The 23,768-nt window shown below is 34.0% G+C and overlaps 1 protein-coding gene across 1 annotated transcript in view; it reads left to right on the forward strand.

The window, feature by feature from the left end:
• The window catches only part of CHIC1 (cysteine rich hydrophobic domain 1), a 37,156-nt gene extending 15,420 nt beyond the window's left edge, over positions 1-21,736 (forward strand). Inside the window, exons 3-6 of the mRNA XM_082610053.1 lie at positions 1,937-2,092; positions 18,309-18,365; positions 18,621-18,680; positions 20,223-21,736. Coding sequence (XP_082466179.1) covers positions 1,937-2,092; positions 18,309-18,365; positions 18,621-18,680; positions 20,223-20,273 — 324 coding nt within the window. The 3' untranslated portion in view covers positions 20,274-21,736. The remainder of the gene's footprint in view (positions 1-1,936; positions 2,093-18,308; positions 18,366-18,620; positions 18,681-20,222) is intronic.
• Positions 21,737-23,768: the final 2,032 nt, after the last annotated feature.

A 23,768-nucleotide genomic window follows, 5' to 3' on the forward strand; every position in this document is an offset into this window, starting at 1 on the left:
ACTAGGAAAAAAGAAGTTGAATATCACTGTTTGAGAGGTAAATTTTAAGATAGCAACTTAGTACCTTGATTTTAAAAAGAACATCTTTTAAGAATTGAAAAGCATTAAATTTGCATTCAAAATGTAGCAGTTTATCCTTTTGTTTATAATAGACTGTGTAACAAAGCTGTGGAGTATTAAGTTACCTGATCCAAACCTTCAGGTGATACTCCATGCAAAAAAGAGCTTTGCTTTGCTTTCTCCAAATCTAGTCAGATACGGTTCACTGACTTCCTTTCTCAAAGCATTCTAGTTAGGAGGTCCTTTCTAAGGTATAATTTCCATTCCCTGTGAGGTATGTAATTGAAAAATTATTTACTTCATTTTATAGATGGGAGACTAAAACTCACAAAAATTAAATGAACTTACCTAGGATTTTTTTATAACTAATAAGAAACTAGAATCTAGATCTTTAGTTGTTGTCTTAATGTGCTTAGCCTGTTGGTGTTTTCTATTTTCAGTTATAAGCCATGGTTCTCTGAATTTATTTTCATATTTACTCCAGATATTTAGTCATTTATTTGGAATTCTTTTCACTCAGTGATTGTCTTTAGGTCATATTGGAGAATGAAATCAGTTTAGTTTCCTCCTGTAAATACAGTTCTGAGCCTTACAATTTCACAACTTGTTAACATATTAGGAAGAAAATCTAATTTATAGACTAACATTATTGGGTGGCGTGAACAATTTTAATAAAGCTAGTATAATTATTTAATGTTTAAATCATGATGGTACTGAATTCTGTGGTCATGTTTCTTTCTAACATCTGCTAATAGGTATGTATTGTAGTATTGATTCTAAGACATGTTTATTAAAAGACAAAAATGTAATAAATTGATTCCTCTAATACAATTTTTACCTGGAAGAGTTATAAAGCTCTGTATTTTTGATACCAAACATGCTAGTGGGGTTTTTAATTTACAGCAGCTTATTTTTCCTAACAATTTCATAATTTTTGCTTGTACAACCAGATGGCAGAATTTTTTTCCCGTAGATTTTACAGTGTGACAGCTTTCTAAATGAAAGGGAATCATTTTTGTGATCCAGAAATGTGATTTCACTGAAAGCAAACTATTTTTAGTATACCTTTGAATTGTATAACCTTCAAGCAGAGTTTCTTGTATAAATCTAACTTTGCCTGTCATGCTCTTGCCTTTGAACTGACTTTGTCATTGTTTACAGAGAGGCACAAGCAGCCACTTCCAGGAATGGAGGTAGTAATTAAAAATATTAAATTTGTGTATTTAAGGATCTCTGAACTTCTAAAATTTATAGCAGCTATGAGTCCATTTTATGCTAATATTAAGACTTTTTTGAATGTGATCACTCCTCACTGTCTTTTGTTAGTGTAGCTTTTCCCTACAAACAATGGCAAGTGTTAAAATTGTTATCTTGCAAATTTGCCAGGGAGAAAACATTTGAGAGTTGCCTTTTTAAAGATAATCCAGAAATATTGCCGAGGTCTAAATTTAATTCTATTTACTCTGGTAGTATTTAGGTTTTATTGTTGCATTATGCTTCTAGTCTTACTCAACCTTTAGTCTGAGTGACTGGAGACTATATATAATATTGCTTTAATAATGAGAATATTTGTAAGAAAACTGCTTGACAGGTATCCTTTACCACCAATGTTACTGTTGTCATTTTATTGTTGGTAATTTCAAAAGATTGTTTTCGAACATGAGAATAAGTTCTGTAAACATGAAATTATATTGTTTTGCTTTCTAATGTCATCCAGGAGTATATAATACATATTTATAGGGAAAGATAGGGAGGAAATATATTTAGACGTGTAATTCCTTAAAGTACTTGTAATAAGACAAACATTTTCTTTAGATTTAGAGATAAATAGTAGAAAGCTGCCCACAGACTCTTAAAGATTGCGCCCTTGTTGTAGGTGGCCCCAGAAGAATTTAAGACCAGCATTGGCCGTGTGAATGCATGTTTGAAAAAGGCTCTCCCAGTCAATGTGAAATGGCTGCTGTGTGGTTGTCTCTGCTGCTGTTGCACACTGGGTTGCAGCCTGTGGCCCGTTATTTGTCTCAACAAAAGAGTGAGTAACCATTTTATTGTGTAATAATAATGGGCTAACGTTTATTGAACACTTGCTGTGTGCCAAGTACTTTACAGAATTTATTAAATTCTCATAACAATGCTGTCCTCATTCTAGATATAAAGAAACTAGGGGTCAGAGAGATTAAGTCACTTGTCCAACCTTTATCAATGCTTTATCACTTAATATGGGTTCCAATCATTATTTTAAATAAGTGCAAAGTAAGTGGAGTACTTAAGTAAATATAAATGTGACTGGGATACTTATTCTTTTTACAAAACCTGAAGCTATGATTTAAAGTATTTCCAAGCCACAGGTATATGGGAGAGTTTCTTCTGATCTGAAGAAAGGCAGAAGTGAGAGTAATCTACGAAGTTGGTAGGGGAAATCCTTGTTAGTTTTGAACATGTCGAAATAACATTCTGACATGACATTACCAGTTATGTCATGGATTTAAGACTACTACATTTATCTCGTCTTCTTTAAAATTTTATTTTGATCTTTAGAATGATTTTTTTCCCCAGTGGGAAGATATTTTTAAACTTTTTAATTGAAGCCAATGAGGAAAATTAATTCATTTTACCTACAGTTGTTTTGCCTGTACCACATTGATGATTTCATTTAAACTTCTAAATAATAATTAGCCTACTGAACCATATTCAACATCACAGCACCTTGTGGGGGTATAATTAGTGATGCAGTTGTTTCATAAACCAAAAAGATTCCCAACAAGTACTCATTACATTTTCCTCTCCATCTTTCTCTTGTCCTCCTTAATGTCTACTTCAAAAAAACAAATAATAAAATACTGCCACCCCTATAACTTTTTGAATGGAAAATTAGACATTTTATTAATTCTCTTGGTCACTACCAGTAGATCAGAGCTTTATTTTAAATAGAGCTTAGTTTATTGTTTGTCAAAGCATGAACAATGTTCTCAAATGGCTTTCTATAAGTTAAAAAAATGACAGCATAAATTTATTTCTTTAATTGTCATATCTTTTAAAAGTTACAAATCAATAACTCCTACCCATCCTCATTATTTTTAAAGCCTCAATATGAATTAATTATGGGATTTTTTCATCACACAAATATAGCCAATTTCAATTACTTAAGAAGAGAGTTTTTGGTTTTAATATTATCCAGGATCTTTTTTTCTGATGACCTGTTTATGTATTTGCCTCTTTATTAATACCTCCGCCACAAGGCCTGAAATAGAAACAGTTTATTCAGTCATGTATTTTACTATGATCACTACTGATATGAAATTAATACTGATGCTGTGATTTCTCCCCATCTCCCACTACTTTGGTTAAGAATTCATGTTGAAATTGAGGCATCAGTGTATTCTTAGATCATTAATCTGTCAGTTTTAAAAAGTTTATTTAGTACAGATATGCAAACAGTTGTCCTGTGGGCTAAATCCAGCCCACTCTGTTTTTTAAACATTTAAATCAGTTGCCAGCGTTTAAAAATTAGAATATTTAAAGTAAAATTTGAAACAGCCAGCGTCTCTTGTAAAATCTAAAGCTCTGACAGTATTGGACCCATATGCCTATATTTCAGCAACTGGCCTTTGCTGAGTGGTGGCTCCTTCCTTTAAATAGGACACGTGGTCTCTGGTTCACCATAGAACTACACAGCATTAACATTATCTGCCTTGCTCTGTACACTTTATAGTTATGGCCATTGATTTTGTACATACTATGTTAACACACTAGACAATGAAGCACCAAGCACATGCTGGTAACCTTGTACAAGACACTGGCCTTTCTGGAGCCTCAATTTCCTCACCTATAAAATCCAGATAATATTAGTTACTTTTATGGTGGTTGTGATGATGAAGAGATTTAAGGCCCCTCACTGCTACTGCTTTTTTTGTCCACATGGAGAAATAAAAAATAAAATACAACTATTTAAAAATGGCTCTAGCCATTTCTAACGGGGTATCTAGCTTCATAGAAGTCACGTCTGTGTTTATCCACAAAATAAAATGGAAATAATATGATTATTCTGCCCTGTGTCACAAGGTTGCTGTATAAATGAATGATTGTAAAATGTTTCCAAGAAAATAACTTCTTTGTAAACAGTCTGCCTTGTGAACTTTTTTTTTTCCCTGTATACGTCATGGACATTTTTTTCCAGCAAATTAGTTGAAAGAAAAGTAATACAGACCAGAATGCCCTGAGCTGCTCCTAGTCTCTCTTGGCTCTGGTAGGATTCTAAGCTTACATGACATATGAAATCAAGGTCATTGTTTACCCATTCTTACATTTACCACTGTGATATTACAGTCAATTTTCAGGCCTAATCCTGCCACCATCCTTAAATTTGATATTACTTTTAACATTTACCTTTTTTGCTATAATATTTGCTAAACTGAGAGGGATGTTCAGAGGGAAGGGACTGTTATCTCAGTCTTACAACATGAACATTTTGTTGTTTTCCTTATGATTTCCAATTTCATTCCACTGTTACTGGAGAAGATACTTTGTATGGTTTTAATCTTTTTTTATTTATTGAGGCTTGTTTAGTGGCATAACATATGGCCTGTCCTGGAGAATACTCCATGTATACTTGAGAAGAAATTTGTATTATATTGTTGTGGGGTGGAGGGTTCTGTATATGTCTGTTAGATCTAGTTGGTTGACAGTGTTGTTCAAGTCCTGCCTTTCTTTACTGCTCTGCAAAGTTGATCTATCCATTATTGAAAGTGGAGTATTGAAGTCCTGTTATTGTAGAAATATCTATTTCTCCCTTCAGATTTGTCAGTTTTTGCCTCATGTATTTTGCAGGTCTGTTGTTAGTTGTGTATATATTTATAATTGTCATTTCTTCTTGAAAGATTTATATTTTCATCAATATATATTGTTATGGAATTAATGTTTGTATTCCCTCAAAAGTCATATGTTGCAGCCCTCCCCTCTAATATGATGGTATCTGGAGGTGGTTGGTATTTTGGCCTTTGGGAGGTACTTAGGTTTAGATGAAGTCATGAGGGTGGGGTCCTCATGGTGGAATTAGTGCCCTTATAAGAAAAAAATAGAGAGCTTGCTCTCTATCTCTCTACCATGTGAGCAACAAGGAAGTTGTCTATAAGGAACTTATAGACAACAAGAAGTTGTTCTTCTATAAGGAAAAGGGCTCCCACCAGAACCCAAGCAACCATGCTGACACTCTGATCTAAGACTTCCCATACTCCGGAACTGTTGTTTAAGCCACCTAGAATATGGTCTTTTGTCATAGTAGCCTGAGCATATTAAGACATATACTGTCCATCTTTTTCTCTTGTAACATTTTTTTTTACTTAAAATGTATTTTGTCTGATATCGTCTATCCCAGCTCTTTTACTGGTTACTATTTACATGGAAAATCTTTTTCTGTCCTCTCACTTTCAACCTACTTGTGTCTTTGAATCTAAACTGAGTCTCATGTAGACTCATGGATTGTATTTTTTGTTTGTTTGTTTGTTTGTTTTTGTGTTACCATGTTATGTTAAGATTTTTTTCTTTTTTTTTCTTGGGATGTAGTTGTTTTACAATGTTGTGTTAGTTTCTACTGTATAGCAAAGTGAAGTAGATAGAGTTCCCTGTGCTATACAGCAGGTTCTCATTAGTTATCTACTTTATACATATTAGTGTATATATGTCTATCCCAATCTCCCAATTCATCCCACCCCCTCTTCCCCCCCTTGGTGTCCATACGTTTGTTCTCTACATCTGTGTCTGTATTTCTGCCTTGCAAACTGGTTCATCTGTACCATTTTTCTAGATTCCACATATATGTGTTAGCATACGGTATTTGTTTTTCTCTTTCTGACTTACTTCACTCTGTATGACACTCTCTAAGTCCATCCATGTCTCTACAAATGACCCAATTTCATTCCTTTTTATGGCTGAGTAATATTCCATTGTATGTATGTACCACATCTTCTTTACCCATTCCTCTGTTGATGGACATTTAGGTTGCTTCCATGACCTGGCTACTGTAAATAGTGCTGCAGTGAGCATTGCAGTGCATGTGTCTTTTTGAATTATGGTTTTCTCTGGGTATATGCCCAGTAGTGGGATTGCTGGGTCATATGGTAATTCTATTTTTAGTTTTTGAAAGAACCTCCATACTGTTCTCCATAGTGGCTGTATCAATTTACATTCCCACCAACAGTGCAAGAGGGTTCCCTTTTCTCCACATCCTCTCCAGCATTTATTGTTTGTAGATTTTCTGATGATGCCCATTCTCACTGGTGTGAGGTGATACCTCATTGTAGTTTTGATTTGCATTTCTCTAATAATTAGTGATGTTGAGCATCTTTTCATATGCCTCTTGGCCATCTGTATGTCTTCTTTGGAGAAATGTCTGTTTAGGTCTTCTGCCCATTTTTTGATTTGATTGTTTGTTTTTTGATGTTGAACTGCATGAGCTGTTTGTATATTTTGGAGATTAATCCTTTGTCCATAGGTTGGTTTGCAACTATTTTCTCCCATTCTGAGGGTTGTCTTTTTGTCTTGTTCATGGTTTCCTTTGCTATGCAAAAACTTTTAAGTTTCATTAGGTCTCATTTGTTTATTTCTGTTTTTATTTCCATTACTCTAGGAGGTGGGTCAAAAAAGGTCTTGCTGTGATTTATGTCAAAGAGTGTTCTTCCTATGTGTGCCTCTAAAGAGTTTTATAGTGTCCAGGTCTTACATTTAGGTCTTTAAATGGATCGTGTTTTTAAATCCATTCTGCAAATCTCTCCTTTTAATTGAGAGTTTAATCTATTTGCATTTAAAGTGATTGATGATAATATATTAGTTTGCCAGGGCTGCCTTAATTAAGTACTACAGACTAGGTGGTTTAGCCAACAGAAATGTATTTTCTCACAGTTCTAGAGGCTGTAAGTCTGAGGTCAAGGTGTTGGGAAAGTTGATGTTTTTTTTCTGAGGCTTCTCCCATTGGCTTGTAGATGGCCGTTTTTCTCCCTGGGTCTTCACCTGGCCTTCCCTCCATACATGTCTGTGTCCTAATCTCTTCTTATTAGGACACCAGTCATACTGGATTAGGACATACTCTAATCATCTCATTTTAGCTTAATTACCACTTTAAAAACCATATCTCCAAATAAGGTCACATTCTCAGGTACTAGTGGTTGTGACACTTGAATATATGAATTTTGGGAGAACATAATTCAGTCTGTAACAGATAAGGGAGGACTTTTGCCATTTTGTCTTTTGTCATTTCTGATAATGGAGCTGGAAAACAACTCCATTACTTCCCTATTTTATATTTAATTGATTTTTGTAGTGCACCACATGCCTTCTCATTTCTTTTGTATATATTTTTAGCTATTTTCTTAGTTGTTACCCTTGGGATTATAATTAATATCTTAAGCTTGTAACACACTAGTTTGAATTAATAATACCACATTAACTTCAGTAATATACAGATTCTGCTCCTGTGCATCTACATGCCACCCCATATATGTTTTATCACAAATTACATCTTATATATTGTGTGTCCATTAACATAGATTTAAAATTATCATTTTATACATTTGTCTTTTAGATCATATAGGAAGAAAATAGAAGTTCCAAAACAAAAACAGAACAATGTTGGCTTTTATATTTATTTATGCAGTTACTTTTACTAGTGTTCTTTGCTTTATCATGTTGCTTGAGTTATTGTCCAGTGTTCTTTCATTTCAGCCTGAAGGACTCTTTTCAGCATTTCTTACAGGCAATTCTAATAGCAGTGAACTCCCTCAGTGTTTACCTGGGAATGACTTAATTTCTCCTTTTTTTGAAAGGATAGTTTTGCCAAGTATAGAAATCTTGGATGACAGGTTTTTTTTTCTTTTTAGCACTTTAAATATGTCATCCTACTGCTTCTGAACCTCATGGTTGTTGATATCAAATTGGCTGTTAATCCTATTGAGTATCTCTTTGTACATAACAAGTTGCTTCTCTGTTGTGGCTTTCAAGAGTTTTCTTCTTGTTTTTGGCTTTCAAAGGTTTGAATATAGTTTCTCTCAGTATGGGTCTCTTTGAGTTTATCCTACTTGGAATTCATTGAGCTTCTCAGTTTATCTTTTCCTGTGTGTGGACTCAAAATAATACCTGATGTACCTTGGTTTCAGCCTGAAGAACTTCCCATAATATTCCTTATATGGTAGGTCTGCAGGGAATGGATCCTCTCAGTTTTTATCTAAGAGTATCTTCATTTCATCTTTACTTTTTATATATAATATTTTAATTAATAGCCTATTTTTTGAACAATTTTAGGTTTACAGAAAAAAATTGAGAAAAAAAGTTGCCATATATCTCCCTCAGTCAACCCCCAATTTTCCCTATTATTAACATCTTGCTCTATTGAAGTACAGTTGTTAAAACTGATGAGCCAATATTGACAGATTTATTATTAACTGAAGTCCTTAGTTTACATTAGAGGTCACTCTTTATGTTGTACATTCTGTGGGTTTTGGCAAATGTATAATGACATGTATCCATCATGTGTACCAATCTATCATCATATATACCAATATACTTTGTATCCTGCAACCTTTCTATAATTGCTTATTTATTCAAGGAGTTCTGTTGATTTTTCAGGATTTTCTACATAGACAATCATGTCATCTATGAAGTAAGATAATTTTGTTTCTTCTTTCTCAGTATATACACCTTTTATTTTCTTTTTCTGGTCTTATTGCATTATCTAGGACTTCCAGAATGATGTTGAAAAGCAATGGTGAGAGGGAATATCCTTGCCTTGTTCCTGATCTTAGTGGGAAACTTTGAGTTTCTCACCGACAAGTATGATGTTAGCTGTAGGTTTTTTGTAAGATGTTCTTTATCAACTTAAAGAAGTTCCTCTATTCCTAGTTTGCCAAGAGTTTTTATCATGAATGAGTGTTGGATTTTGTCAGATGTTTTTTCTGCATCTATTGATATGATTATGTGACTTTTCTTCTTTAGCCTGTTGATGTGATGGCTTACATATTAATTGATTTTTGAATGATGAACCAGATTTGCATACCTAAGATAAACCCTACTTATTGTAGTATATACATTGTTATATTTCTTTGCTAATGTTTTATACAGATTTTTGCATCTATGTTCACGAAAAATATTGATCTGCAGTTTTCTTTTCATATAATACCTATGTCTGGTTCTGGTATTAGGGTAATACTGGCCTCATAGAATGAATTAGGAAATACCCCCTCTGCTTCTGTTTTCTGGAATAGATTGTAGAGAACTGGTATAATATCTTCCTTAAATGTTTGAACCTATCTGGTCATGATACTTTCTACTTGGGGAGGTTATTAATTATTGACTCAATTTCTTTAATAGATATAGGCCTATCCAGATTGTCTATTTCTCCTTGTGTGGGTTTTAATAGACTGTGTCTTTCACATAATCAGTCCTTTTCATCTAGCTTATCAAATTCATGGGCATAGAGTTGTTAATAATATTCCTGTATTATCCTTTTAATGTCCATAGCATCAGTAGTGATAACCCCTATTTCATTTCTGAAACTTTGTAACATTTTTGTCTCCTCTCTTTTTTTCTTAGTTAACCTGACTGGAGGTGTATTAATTTTACTGATTTTTTCAAAGAACCAGTTATTTATTTTGTTGATTTTCTCTATTGATGTCCTATTATCAGTTTCATTGATTTCTACTCTAATTTTTATTATTTCTTTTCTTCTTACTTTAGATTTAATTTGCTCTTTTTTTTCCCTAAAGTGCAAGCATATATGATTGATTTAAGGTATTTCTTCTTTCCTACTATATGCATTCAATGCTACTGGTTTTACTTTATCCCACAAATTTTGATAAGTTTTGCTTTCACTTACATTTAGTTCAAAATATTTTTAAAGTTCTCTTGAGATTTCTTCTTGAGCCATGTGTTATCATAGAAGTGTGCTGTTTAATCTCAAAGTATTTTGGGGATTTTCTAGCTGTCTTTCTGTTGTTGATTTCTGGTTTAATTCCATTGTGGTCTGAGAGCATACATTGTATGATTTCTGTTCTTTGAAATTTGTTAAGATGTGTTTTATGACCCAGAATGTGGTCTGTCTTGGTATATGTTCCACATCAACTTGAGGATAAACTGTCATTTGCTGTTGTAAGATGAAGTCGTCTGTAGATGTCAATTATATCCAGAAGATCAGTGGTGCTGTTGAGTTCACCTGTGTCTTTACCAACTTTCTGCCTCCTTGATCTATTTCTGATAGAGGGCTGTTGAGGCCGCCAACTATATAGTCAACTCCTCTATTTCTCCTTGAAGTTCTGTCAATTTTTGCCTCACATAGTTTGATGCTCTTTTGTTAGGCATATACACATTAAGAATTGTTATGTCTTGGAAAATTGACCCTTTATCATTATGTAATACCTCTCTTTATGTCTGATAATTTTCCTTACTCTGAAGTCTGCTTTGTCTAAAATTACTAAAGTGACTCCAGCTTTCCTTTGATTAGTGTTACTATGGTATATCTTTCTCCATTCTTTTACTTTTAGTCTGTGTATGTCTTTATATTTAAATTGGGTTTCCTGTAGACAGCATGTAGTTTTCTTATTTTTTGATCCATTTTGACAATCTGTTTTTTAATTGATGTATTTATACCTTTGATGTTTAAAGTAATTATTGATATAATTTTTTTTTTTTTTTTTTTTTTTTTTTTTCCGTACGCGGGCCTCTCACTGTTGTGGCCTCTCCCGTTGCGGAGCACAGGCTCCGGATGCGCAGGCTCAGCGGCCATGGCTCACGGGCCCAGCCGCTCCGCGGCATATGGGATCCTCCCAGACCGGGGCACGAACCCGTATCCCCTGCATCGGCAGGCGGACTCTCAACCACTGCGCCACCAGGGAGGCCCTATTGATATAATTTTATTAATATTTACCATGTTACTGTTTTCTATTCATTACTCTTGTTCTTTGTTCCTATTTTTATCTTCCAGTCTTTTTCTGTCTTCTCTGGTTTTAATTAAGTATTTTTATATGACACCATTTTTTATCTTCCCTTAGTATGTCAATAATCCTACTTTTTAATATTTTTAGTGGTTTCCCACTAAAGAGAGTTTGCAATATATATACATACACAACTAATCCAGATCCACTTTCAAATAACACAGTACCACTTCCCAGGTAGAATAATTACGTTATTACAGAATATTTGCAATTCCTACCCCCATCCCTTCCTTATAACAATGTTGCCATTCATATTACTTATCCATAAGCTGTAATCATGGAATACATTATTTTTATTAACAAACTGTTACCTGTTAGATCAGTTGAGAATAGAAGAAATAAAAGATTTTATTTTGCCTTCATTTATTCCTTCTCTAACACTCTTCCTTTATATAGATCCAGGTTTCTTATCTGTAGCATTTTACTTCTTTCTAAAGAACTTATTTTAACATTTCTTGCAAGGTGGGTCTACGGGTGACAAATTCCCTCCATTTTTCATCTAAGAAAGTCTTTATTTCTCCTTCATCTTTGAAGGACAATTTTGCTGGGTACAGATGGAATTCCAGGTTGGTAGTACTTTTAACATTTTAAATATTTCATTCCATTCTTTTCTTGGCTTGCATAGTTTCTACGGAGATGTCTGATACAACTTTTATCCTTGCTCCTTTATATGTAAGGTACTTTTCCCCTCTGGCTTCTTTCAAGATTTTTCCTTGATCTTCTGCAGTTTGAATATGAGATAACTAGGTGTAGATTTGTGGGTATTTATCCAGTTTTGTATTCTCTGAGCTTTTTCAATCTATGAGTTTGATGCCTTTCATTAATTTTGGGGGATTCTGTTGTCATTATTGCTTTAAATATTTCCTCGGCTCCTTTCTCTCTTTACCTTCTGATATTTCTATTATGGGTCTATTGCCCCTTTTGTAATTGTCCCATAGTTCTTGGATATTCTGTTCTTTTTTCTTTTTTTTTTCTTTTAGTTTTGGAAGTTTTTACTGATATATCTTCAGTCTTCATTGATGGTTTCCTCAGCCATGTCCAGTCATTGATGAACCCATCAAAGGCATTCTTCATTTCTATTATGATATTTTGGCTTTCTACCATTTCCTTTTGATATTTTTCTTACAGTTTCTATTTCTCTGCTAACATTATCCATCTATTCTTTCATGTCCACTTTTTTCAAAGAGCAAGTAGTATATTTATCATAGTTTATTTATATTCCCAGTCTGATCATTTCTACATCTCTGCCATTTCTGAGTCTGGTTCTGATGCTTGCTCTGCCTTTTCAAATTTGTTTTGTTTTTTAGTATGACTTCTAATTTTTGTTTGAAAACTACACATGATGCACTAGTGAAAGGAACTGAGGTAAATAGGCCTTTAAAGTGAGATTTTATTTTCATTTGGCTGTGTTTACTATTTGCTATAGCTGTTGGAAATTGAAGGCTAAACGTTCCTTGGCGTCCTTGATTTTGTCTGGCCTATTTTCCTTGGATTTCCCTATAGACTTCTTAGATATCATCTGAGATGCACAGTTCTTTCAGTTGTATTCCTCATATTATAATACAGAAGCCTTATTGATGTAGTGGCAAGGTGCTGGGGGACCAGAAGTGTTCTATAGTGTTGTGATTAGGCTTGAGGTTTTTATTGAGCCTGTGTTCCTGGGCTGTACCCTACACAAGTGCTTCTCAATTTTGTTTTGTTTTGTTTTCCCCTTTACATGGGACAGGAAAGCTAGAGGGTGCTAGAATTGTGTATTCCCCTTCTCCAAGATTGGTTGGGCTCTGGTAATACGCCAGTAGGTTAGGCTCTGGTACAATAGTTTCTCTTGAGAGCAGGCTTTGTTAAGAAGAACAGAACGTTCTGGGCATATTTAAATGTGACTCTTCTTCCCTTTCTCCTGCCAGAAGATGAGGGGATTTTTCTGCAATCACTGTGAGAACTTGATAGGGCTTCTGGTAATAAAAGTCATAAAAGTGTGGGAGTCTCTGCCAAGACTGGGCCCCTTTGGAATTTTGAACTCTCAAACTTGTCCCACTGAGCTTCCAACAGTTCATCAGTTTAAGTTCAGGTATTGCTATCCTAGTCCTAGTTCCCACAAAGTTTTCCTCTCCTGCATTTCTACTCTGGTAAATTGTACACAAGGTTTCCAGTTTCTCTAGATCCTCACCAACATTCATTATTTGCCATTTTATTGATAATAGCCACCCTAATGAGTGTGAAGTGATATCTCACTGTGGTTTTGATTTGTATTTCTCTAATGACTAGTGGTGTTGAGCATTTTTACATTTGCTTATTGGCCCTTTGTACATTAGGTTAGGGTATTTGTATATTACTTTGCCCATTTTGTAACTTATTTGTTTATTTATTGTTGAGTTGTGGGTGTTTTATATATATTCTCGTTATTAATTCCTTATCAGATATGTGATTTGCAAATATTTTCTGCCATCCTCGAGATTTTCTTCTTCACACTGTATTGACAGTGTCATTTGATGCATAAAATATGTTCATTTTGATGAAGTTCAATTAAACTATCTCCCCTTTTTGCCTGGGCTTTCATTGTCATATCTAAGAAATAACTGCAAAATCCAGTGTCATGAAGACTGTCTCCTATGTTTTCTTCTAAGACTTTTATGGTCGTCACTCCTATGTTTAGTTCTTTAATCCATTTTGAGTTAATTTTTGCATATGGCATAACTTTAGGATCCAACTTAATTCTTTTGCATATGGATATCCAGTTTTCCTTGGAATATTTATTGAAAAGTCCATTTTTCCCATTGAATGGTTGGTACTCTTGTCAAAAATCTGTTGTGGATATTCGAGGGTTTATTTCTGGGCTCTCTGTTCTATTCCATTGGTCTATATGTCTTTATGCAAGTACCATATTCTTTTTGGTTATTGTTGCTTTGTAGTAAGTTTTGAAATCAGGAAATGTGAGTCCTTCCTATTTGTTTCTCATTTTCAAGATTTTTTTGGCTAATAGGAGTCTCTTGGGATTCCATATGAATTTTAAGATGGATTTTTCTATTTCTATAGAAAAAGTCACTGCGATTCTGATAAGGATTGCATTGAATCTGTGATCATTTTGGATGATATTGTCATCTTAACAATATTAAGTCTTCCAATCCATGAACACAGGATTCTTTGCATTTATTTAGGTCTTTAATTTCTTGTAGCATCATTTTGTAACTTTATGTGTATAAGACTTTTGCCTCCTTGCTTAAATTTTTTAAGTATTTTATTCTTTTTGAAACTATTGGAAATGTAATTGTTTTCTTAATTTCTCTTTTGAATTGTTTGCTGTTCTTGTATAGAAATGCAACTGAATTTTGCATGTTGATTTCATATCCTGAAACGTTCCTGAATTTGTTCATCAACTCTAACAGGATTTTTTATGGATTCTTTAAGGTTTTCTGCACATAAGATAATGTCACCTGCAAAGAGAGATAATTTTACTTCTTCCTTTTTATTTGGATGCCTTTTATTTCTTTTCTTGCTTAATTGCTCTGTCTAGAATTTTCAGCAATATGTTGAATAGAAGTGGCAAGCATGGGCATCATTGCCTTCTTTCTGTCTTAGAGGAAAAGCTTTCAGTCTTTCACCATTTAGTATGATGTTAGTTGTGGATTTTCTTAACCTAAAACCAGGGAGACTGGGGTCTGCTAATGTTCCCCATCTATCAAATCAACCCAGAATATATCTGCCCTAGGAAGCTGGGAAGGTAAGAACTGCCACTCAGTAGTCAAACCAACTATAACAGCTCTCCCACGATATAGATGTGTGCCAGAAAGGGGGGCTGCACTCTTCACCAACTGTGCTGCCTATTTTGCAGAAGTTGTAGGTAGGGAAATGGGTGCTGCCCTGCTGCCACCACCCACTTGATATAGGCCTTCTATAACACAGAGCTGTGGAAAATGGGATCTGCCTATTTTCACCATCTGTCAAAACTACCCAGAAGAGCTGTTCCACTCTAGGTATCTGAGAGATATGGGAACTGCCTGACGCTCAGCTCCCAAGCTTGCTTAAACAGTTCTTCCACAAGGCAGAGCTGTGGATATGAGTATAGTGCCTAGCTCCGATACCAAGGTTTCCCACTGTTCTTACTTATTTTCAATAGATTTTGTTGAATGAATACTTCTCAGTCTGTTGTAAACCCTTTGATCAATCTCTAGAACATTTGAATGATTGTACTTACTAATACTGACGAATTTAATAGTTGTCTCTCCAGGGAAGAGACTTCCATAAGGTCCTCACATTGGCATTTTGGATGGGTTCTTACTATCTTGATGGTATCTTTGACACACAAAAACTTTTAATTTGATTAAGTCAAACTTATCTCTTAAAATTTTCTTGCTTGTGCCTTTTATATCATATCTAAGAGGGCTTTGCCTAACTCAATATTACAGAGGTGTACTCCTGTGCTTTCTTCTAGTTGTTTTAAAGTTTAATTTCTTATTATTCAGTCTTTGATCCATTTTGAGTTAGTTTTTGTGCATGGTGTGAGATAGGGGTCCAAATTTATCATTTTTCTTTTGGATATCCAATTTTCCCATCACCATATGTTGTAAAAGCTATTACATGAGCCTTATAATTCATGAATACATATGGGATATTTTCCATTTATTTACCTCTTCTTTAATTTATTTTAGCAATGACCAGGGATCAAACCCGTACCTCCGGCAGTGGAAGCACAGAGTCCTAACCACTGGACCACCAAGGAATTCCCTTTAGCAGTGTTTTTTAATTTTCAGTTTACACATCTTATACTTCTCTTGTTAAATTTATTCCTAAATATTTTATTCTTAAATCTATTGTGAATAGGAATAAATTAGGAGGATAGGATTAACATATAAAAAGAAAAAATCTATTGTGAATGGAATTGATCTTTTACTTTCATTTTCAGATTGTTACTTGTTTGTACATAGAAATAAAATTTATTTTTATATGTTGAACCTTGTATTACTTTTCTATCTAGTGTAACAAATTTCCACAAACTTAATGGCGTAAAACAATACTCTTTTATTTCACAGTCAGAAGTCTGGGTACAGTGTGGCTGGGTCAATTGGGTTCTCTTATTAGGATCTCACAAGGCCAAAATCAAGGTGCTGGCAGGGCTGCATTCCTTTCTGGAGATTCTGGGAAAGAATTTACTCCCAAGCTCATTCAGGTTTTGGCAAAAATCATTTCTCCCTTAGACTTTCTATGTGACCTTTCCATCTTAAAACCAACAATGGTGGTTTGAGTACTTCTTGTGTTTCAAACCCCTCTGACTATTCTTCCATCAGCCAGAAAAAAATTCTCTGCTTTTAAGGGCTCATGGGATTACACTGGGTCTGCCAAAATAATCTAAAATAATCTCCCTATTTTAAAGCCAAATGACTAGTAACTTTAATTATATCAGCAATGTCCCTTTTGCAATGTAATGTAACATTCACAGGTGTAACTCCAGGAGGTGAAGATCATGGGGGCCAGAATTCTACCTACCACAGTCTTGTTTCTTGCAAATTTGCTGAACTTATTTATTAGTTCTAGTAGTGCTTTAGTGGATTCCTTAGAGTTTTCTCTATATAAGATCATGTCATCTGCAAATGGAGATGGTTTCACTTTTCCTTTTCCAATTTGGATGCCGTTTATTTATTATTTTGTCTAATTGCCCTGGCTATAACATCTAGGACAATGTTGAATAAAAGTATTGGGAGGAGACATCCTTGTCTTGTTCCTAATCTTAGGAAGAAAATATTTTGTCTCTCTCCATTTAGTGTGATGTTAGCTGTAGGTTTTTCATAGATGCCCTTTATTAGGTTGTGGAAGTTCCCTTTTATTCCTTGTTTTTTTTAGGATTTTTCTCATGAATGAGTACTGTATTTTGTCCATTGCCTTTTCTAAATTTATGAAGATGATCATGTGGGTTTTGTTCTTTATTCTATTGATATAATATATTACATCATTTTGCTTTTGTGTTCCTAGGATAAATTCCACTTGGTCATGATATAATGATTGCTAGTGTTTTGTTGAGAATGTTGCATTTATATTCATAGTATTATTTCTTCTTTAACTGTTTGGTAGAATTCATCATTGAAGCCATCCGGGCCTGGGGTTTTCTTTGTGGAAAGATTTATAACTACTCATTCAATTTCCTTATTTGTTTCCCATCTGATTTTGTTTAGAGAGATTGTATCAAGTACAGTGGCCCAGTAGTATACTTTAACTGGCATTGTTGCTGATCTGGCCCACTGTAGATGAGCTGAATACAATTGTCATTTTTAACTTATATGGTTGAACAGTTAGAATAGTTTCTTATGTTGGTGCTTTGGAAATCATGTCAGACATAGTCTGGTTGTAAATCATTTAATTTTAACCAGTAGTTTTAAAATTTAACAATGCCTACTGGCCTTTTCTTATCAGAAACCTTATAAACCCTTTCTTAAAAATCAAAAATGCCTAACAATCTTTAATTTTAATGTTTTTGAAGATTTTGCAAACTTTTTTTACACCTTGCAAAATATATGCACTCCAGATGGAGAAACTTGTCCTCTGTCCTCCCGTTTACTACAGTGCTGCTTCTGTTGTTTATATTTTTTCCTCTAAATACAAGTTCTCCTACTGGCTGTTTTTATATTTCTTTTCAGTGGAAATTCTGATATATGTTGGCTTCTTTTATTCAACCTGTAAACATTGACTCACTGCTATTTGCCAGGTGTTGTGCTAAGAGCTCTGATAGGAAATTTTTCTATGAGTAATCAGATTAGCTTGGCATATTACATGTATATTAAAAAAGTAACCCTGTGAAAAGGTATATGAAAATCTAGATTTAGGTTCATAAATGGACTACTAGGAGTACTGGTAATGTTTTTTTGGGTTTTTTTTTGTTTTTTTGTTTTTTTGGTTTTTTTGCGGTATGCAGGCCTCTCACCGTTGCGGCCTCTCCCGTTGTGGAGCACAGGCTCCGGACACGCAGGCTCAGCAGCCATGACTCACAGGCCTAGCCGCTCCATGGCATGTGGGATCCTCCCAGACCAGGGCACAAACCCATGTCCCCTGCATCAGCAGGCGGACTCTCAACCACTGCACCACCAGGGAAGCCCCTGGTAATGTTTTTATAATAGTCCAGTGAATGGACTCACAACACAGAGTAATTTGTACATATTTCATTTTGAAAAGAAAAACAAGAGGAGAGAATAATGGGATCTTACAAGTAAGCAGAAGAATATAGATACACATAGTTTAAAAGCTCTTCAATTCATCTTGTAACAAAGTCTTGATTCTTTCTCTTAGACCAGAAGATCAATTCAGAAGTTGTTAGAGTGGGAAAATAACAGATTATATCACAAGGTAAGAAAGTTTAAGCAAGTAAGTGTCCCATTCATACTGCCATTAATAAATTGAAAAAATGGGAATTTTTCAGGCCACAAAAGCATGGATTAGAGAACTAATACTCAATTTTTATTATATACCCTTTACAAAGTATTTTTAAATGCAATGTTTTGTATCTTATTCCTGGATTGTTGTTTGGCGATTTATTCAAATGTGTAGGTAATAATTAGTGTAAATTGCTATCAAAATTCTTAACAAACTTTACTTTCTTAGCTTGCTTTGCACTGGAAGTTGACTAAAAGGAAATGTGAAACTAGCAATATGATGGAGTATGTAAGTATGCAGTTACCTTTAATTACATATTTGGATTCCATCCTGAATGTTACATTGTACTATATTTATCATTTGTCAAATCTTCTTTCTACCTTTTTTCTCCTCAGCTTGAACTTTTGTCATTTGGAACATAGAGGTTTCCTTTCACCTTTTTTAGATTTGTAGCCAACATAAAATATCTTGAAAGCTGACAATTATTTAGATCTTAGAAAAATCTTAGCTAGTATGCTCAAATGAAAACATTGAATAACCTTAATCTTTTTTTTTTTTTTTTTTTTTTTTGTGGTACGCGGGCCTCTCAGTGTTGTGGCCCCTCCCATTGCGGAGCATGGCTCCGGACGTGCAGGCTCAGCGGCCATGGCTCACGGGCCCAGCCGCTCCGCGGCACGTGGGATCCTCCCGGACCGGGGCACGAACCCATGTCCTCTGCGTCGGCAGGCGGACTCCCAACCACTGCACCACCAGGGAAGCCCCCCTTAATCTTCTTTTTAACATGGGCACAAACCATCGCATATGGTGATGGGCACAGCTGCTGCTGAACAAAATATTTCTAAATGTAATCTTGTCAAAACTTACATAAAATAGGAATTGACTTCTGAATTCTGGATTCCTTTCCCTGGCTCTTTTTTCTTAGCTGATATTTAACTTTCAGTGAAGAAACTATAGATCCTATTTTTTTTCACTAAAAGCTATGCAATCTTAGTCATAAAGCATAAATCCACATATAACCAAAGTGACAAATTCAGCATCATTAACATTCAAAAGAATATGAAATTTTTCCAAGCTTTAAATACATGTAGTATTTACATGTACAAGCTTTTATATACATATAGTATATATTTAATAATAAACATTCCATTTCTATTTCATAAGTAAGGATTATTATGTATCTTTCTCTACTTTGAATAGTTTTGGGGAAACTGTGCAAATGACCACAAATCTAAAATTCTCTATAGGTAAAATCTTATATAAACTATTGTAAGTTTATATAAATTTATAAACATCTTAAGTTTTTGTTATTATATTTCCAAACCTGTTTTAAATTAAAATGTTTTAATCCATTTGAACACTTTATTATTTTTTACGAGAAACTTCTAAAAGATAGTAATACTCAACTGATATTAGCTGCTTTAATTGGAAAATAGAGGGACGTAATATATATAAAGGTATTTCTTCTAATCCACGTAACAAAATTTTAATCCCTTCGACTTTGCTAAAAAAGAAAGGGGATGATTGAGGGAAGATGGGAAAGACATTAAAATGTAATAGGGTTTGCTTTTCTGCACCTAAACAGTTACTGTAAATCAGGTGATAAAAGCTATTAGCTACAGTAAGTAATTATGTTTTCCAGTTTAATTGCCAGTCTAATGATAATATGTGGTAAGTTCCTTTTGTAACTGTTTTCTATATTTCACTTGCTTTATAGTACAGGATCAAAATATAGGCCTGTGAAAAATGATTATAGACTCTCTGGGTTATATATAATTTATAGTAAATGAAAATTATTTTGTCAATATATTCTTGTTTATTTTTATTTTACAGGTAATACTAATAGAATTCTTACCAAAATATCCCATATTCCGACCTGACTGAGGGATTTTATTCAGTCACTTCTGTATTACCTGTCATTTCCTACCCTTAGTGCCTTGTAGATGATTTTGGAATGAAGATGGGTCTCCTTTGCTGTGTTCAACTTATTCTTCATAATGGTAGAATATTCTCCTCACACTTTCATTTGTGTTGGTTTAAGAAGAAATTTTGCACATCTTTTTTGTTGTTAAATGAGGCTTGTGTTTTGCACTGTCAATTTTTAAATAAATACACACACAGACATACATATATGTATATATATATATTGCCACTAAAAATAAACATCAGTGCTGGTGTTTAAAAAACAAAAACATGTTCTGAGCATGCTGCCTTATAATTTTCATACTCACTGTTTCAAAATATGCATCATTTTTCTAGGCTACTTAATGCTCTGTAATCCCTTACTGGACATACATAAATAAGCTTTTGGTAGCTTCTAGAAATGGTTTCACTCTTACCTGCTTTTAAAGGACATGTAATTAATAACACTGGTTTTGTCCTGCACTTTGCTAAATTATCACTTACGTTAGTGGATAAAATATTTAAACTCCTTAAGACTTGTAAATATTGTCTCTTTGTGTAATGTAAAATGTGATATGCCATGGTTTACAGAATGTAATGTTACTCTTAATGTATTGCCAACGATTCTGTGTAGATTTTAATATGAAGTTTGCAAGCATCCTTTTGAATGTAGAGACTGTTAACATGCTGTTTTATGGCAAAGCCATAATAAGTATGTTAAAAATTTCAGGTGTGGGCAGGGTTGCCCTTTGTAATGAGTGGATTAAAATTGAAATCATTGTCTGAGATCTGCACTGCACCTGAAACCAAGAACCTTATTTTTTCCATTTAATTCAGTAAATCCCATTTTGTCCTCTACCCCCACCCCCAAAAGAATTCATTTGACATCTGACACATTTCATAGCCTCAGTCTCCTCATTTATTTCCCTTTATGTATCCTTTCCTTCATTTGGAAATACACACAACTATGACCTTTAAGGAATATTTCAAGATTTCAGACGTCTTAGGAGGTGTCTAGACCCCCCCATGAAAGCAACTGCTAACCCCTTTCTGGAGTTATGATAATCTACTTTGAGAAAGAGAGAGAGCTAATTGAAAAGCTGTACCTAAAGTGGCTGATTCATAATTGATTAAATACTCTTAATCCTCTTTTTGAGGATCCTTTGTAAACATTTGGATATTATTAGTGAGGAAAGATAAGTATTTAGACAAAACTATTTTAGTTTATAAATTAGCCACACGTTGCCTTTTCATTGGTATGTGCATATTTCTCTATTTCTCTTCTCATTATTATGAGAGCACCACACTCTAATTCTTCTAGATTTGAATTTTTAACATAATGAAAGCTTTACATTGCATTAATTCAACTTCAAATTTGTGCCTGTATATAGGCATTATTTGTAATTCTTAGTGCTAAAAATAAAAGTATCTGGGACTGAATATTTTATTTATCATCTTAGTCTTAATTGCTTTTAGTAAACTTTTTAAGGCAAACATTCATCCCAGTAAAGAGAACAATCATTTCTTCATACAAGGTCAAGCCTTTTAAAGCCACTTTTAAAATTTGTGCCTAATTTGAAATCCACAGTCCTAGACCAGTAAAAGAAGAGGGGGAAAAAAAGATACTATTTGATATGTGACTGTAATTTTTTGCGCAAACACTTTTCCACCTCCCTCTGTAGAACCCCGTTATTACCCTCATGCCACCCATAATCTCTAACTTTTAATATATTGTGTGTGCCTGCAAAAATCATTTGTCTGTCTGCTGCAAAATTGAAGGTGTATTTTTATAGACAAAGTGGAAACCTCTGAAAATGCATACCAAATGTCTTGTTTTCTAGATAAGGTCAGGGAAAAATTGTATCTATGGTTTATGTTCCAGCTAGTATCATCAGGTTTATGCTTCAAACTGTGACAGTTTAATACCAAAATTGATTTCTAACATAGTACAGAATTTCTAATTATCACTGATAGAATAATTAATTTTAAGTGTCAACCCTTATAATCTCATTTTTTCCTATAAACTTAGAATTTGGCCATATGATGGTCATAGTAACTTTTTCTGCCATGTATAAATCACACTTGTTTTGCTCAAAGAATAGCAGGAAGTAGTGAATTGTTTCCATAAAACAAATAATGAGACAGGAGTAGAGTGCATCTGGAGGTGACAGAGTATATAATTCAAGTTACAGTAGTATTTATCATAAAAAGCATTTACCAGCATGTGTAAACTTAATTTTAAAACCTCCTCTAGGGTACTTCCCTGGCGGTCCAGTGGTTAAGAGTTCATCTTTCAATACAGGGGGTGTGGGTTCGATCCCTGGTTGCAGAGCTAAGATCCCACATGCCTCGCAGCCAAAAACCTAAAACATAAAACATAAGCAATATTGTAACAAATTCAATGAAGATTTTAAAAAATAGTCCACATCAAAAAAAATCTTTAAAAAAAATAAAACCTACTCTAATAGCTCTTAAATTTATTATCTTACTGTTCATTATGCTGGTCAACTCATTTTCTTGAACTACTCAGAAAATACACAATTTTCTTTTTTTCTTTCTTCTATGACTGCTTTTTCAAACTCTTTTCCTTTGGAGGGGACTGATTAGCAGTTGAGTATTGTGGAGTCCTTTAAGGGATTTGTTTTCATTTCAGTGGTATTGGCAGCAGTGAATGCTAAAATGACAGAGTACACTGTGGACATTAACTTCTCCCCCACTGACCTTTTTTTCTTACATCCTCGGGATACAACATGTCAAGTTAATAAAGTATTTTTGTGACAGTTGTTTTTAGATTGAAGAAACTAATTTTGAATTTCTTTGTTACATAATATTTCTTTATGAAACCTGCATAGATGTTTCCAGAGAAAATAACATGTACCTTACAAAGCTTTGAGGTTACAAGTTAAAACTGTTCCTTCTCTGACTTTCCATTATGCATCTCCACCTCCATAAATTGTGTATAAAATGAAATAAGCTTTAACATTTTTCAGCTACTTTTTGTTCCCTTCTACCTGCTATGTTAATTTAGGAAAGAGACCATTGTAGTTAAATGTTAGAAGTAGATGGAGAAGTGCCTTGTCTTCTTTGAATAAAGATAACATTTTATGCTGAAGGAAGCAGAATGAATGAATTGGTAAATCATTATATTTAAAGCCATCCTTTTCAGCTAAGTGTAAGAATATTTTGGTAGTACATTATATTTCTTCTATTTATTATTTAAAGCTTGTTTCCTTGGTTTCCCCCAATCATGAGATATATTAGTGAGAAAATATTACAGAACAGGACTGTCAGTCACTTACATAACTAGTATAATTCTGATGCTAGTAAACATGTAATTTAACATGGTTCTGGAAAAACAATGGTCTTTGAAGCTCTACCAAAACCTACTTAAGTATTTAACACACATGAAATTCATATTATTATGACCTGTAAACACTAATGTCTGATCAGCTAATCAAACTGTGTTACTGTTCAGCA

The sequence above is a fragment of the Mesoplodon mirus genome (genome assembly GCF_964341445.2).
Source record: "Mesoplodon mirus genome assembly, chromosome: X".
Lineage (NCBI taxonomy): Eukaryota > Metazoa > Chordata > Mammalia > Artiodactyla > Ziphiidae > Mesoplodon > Mesoplodon mirus.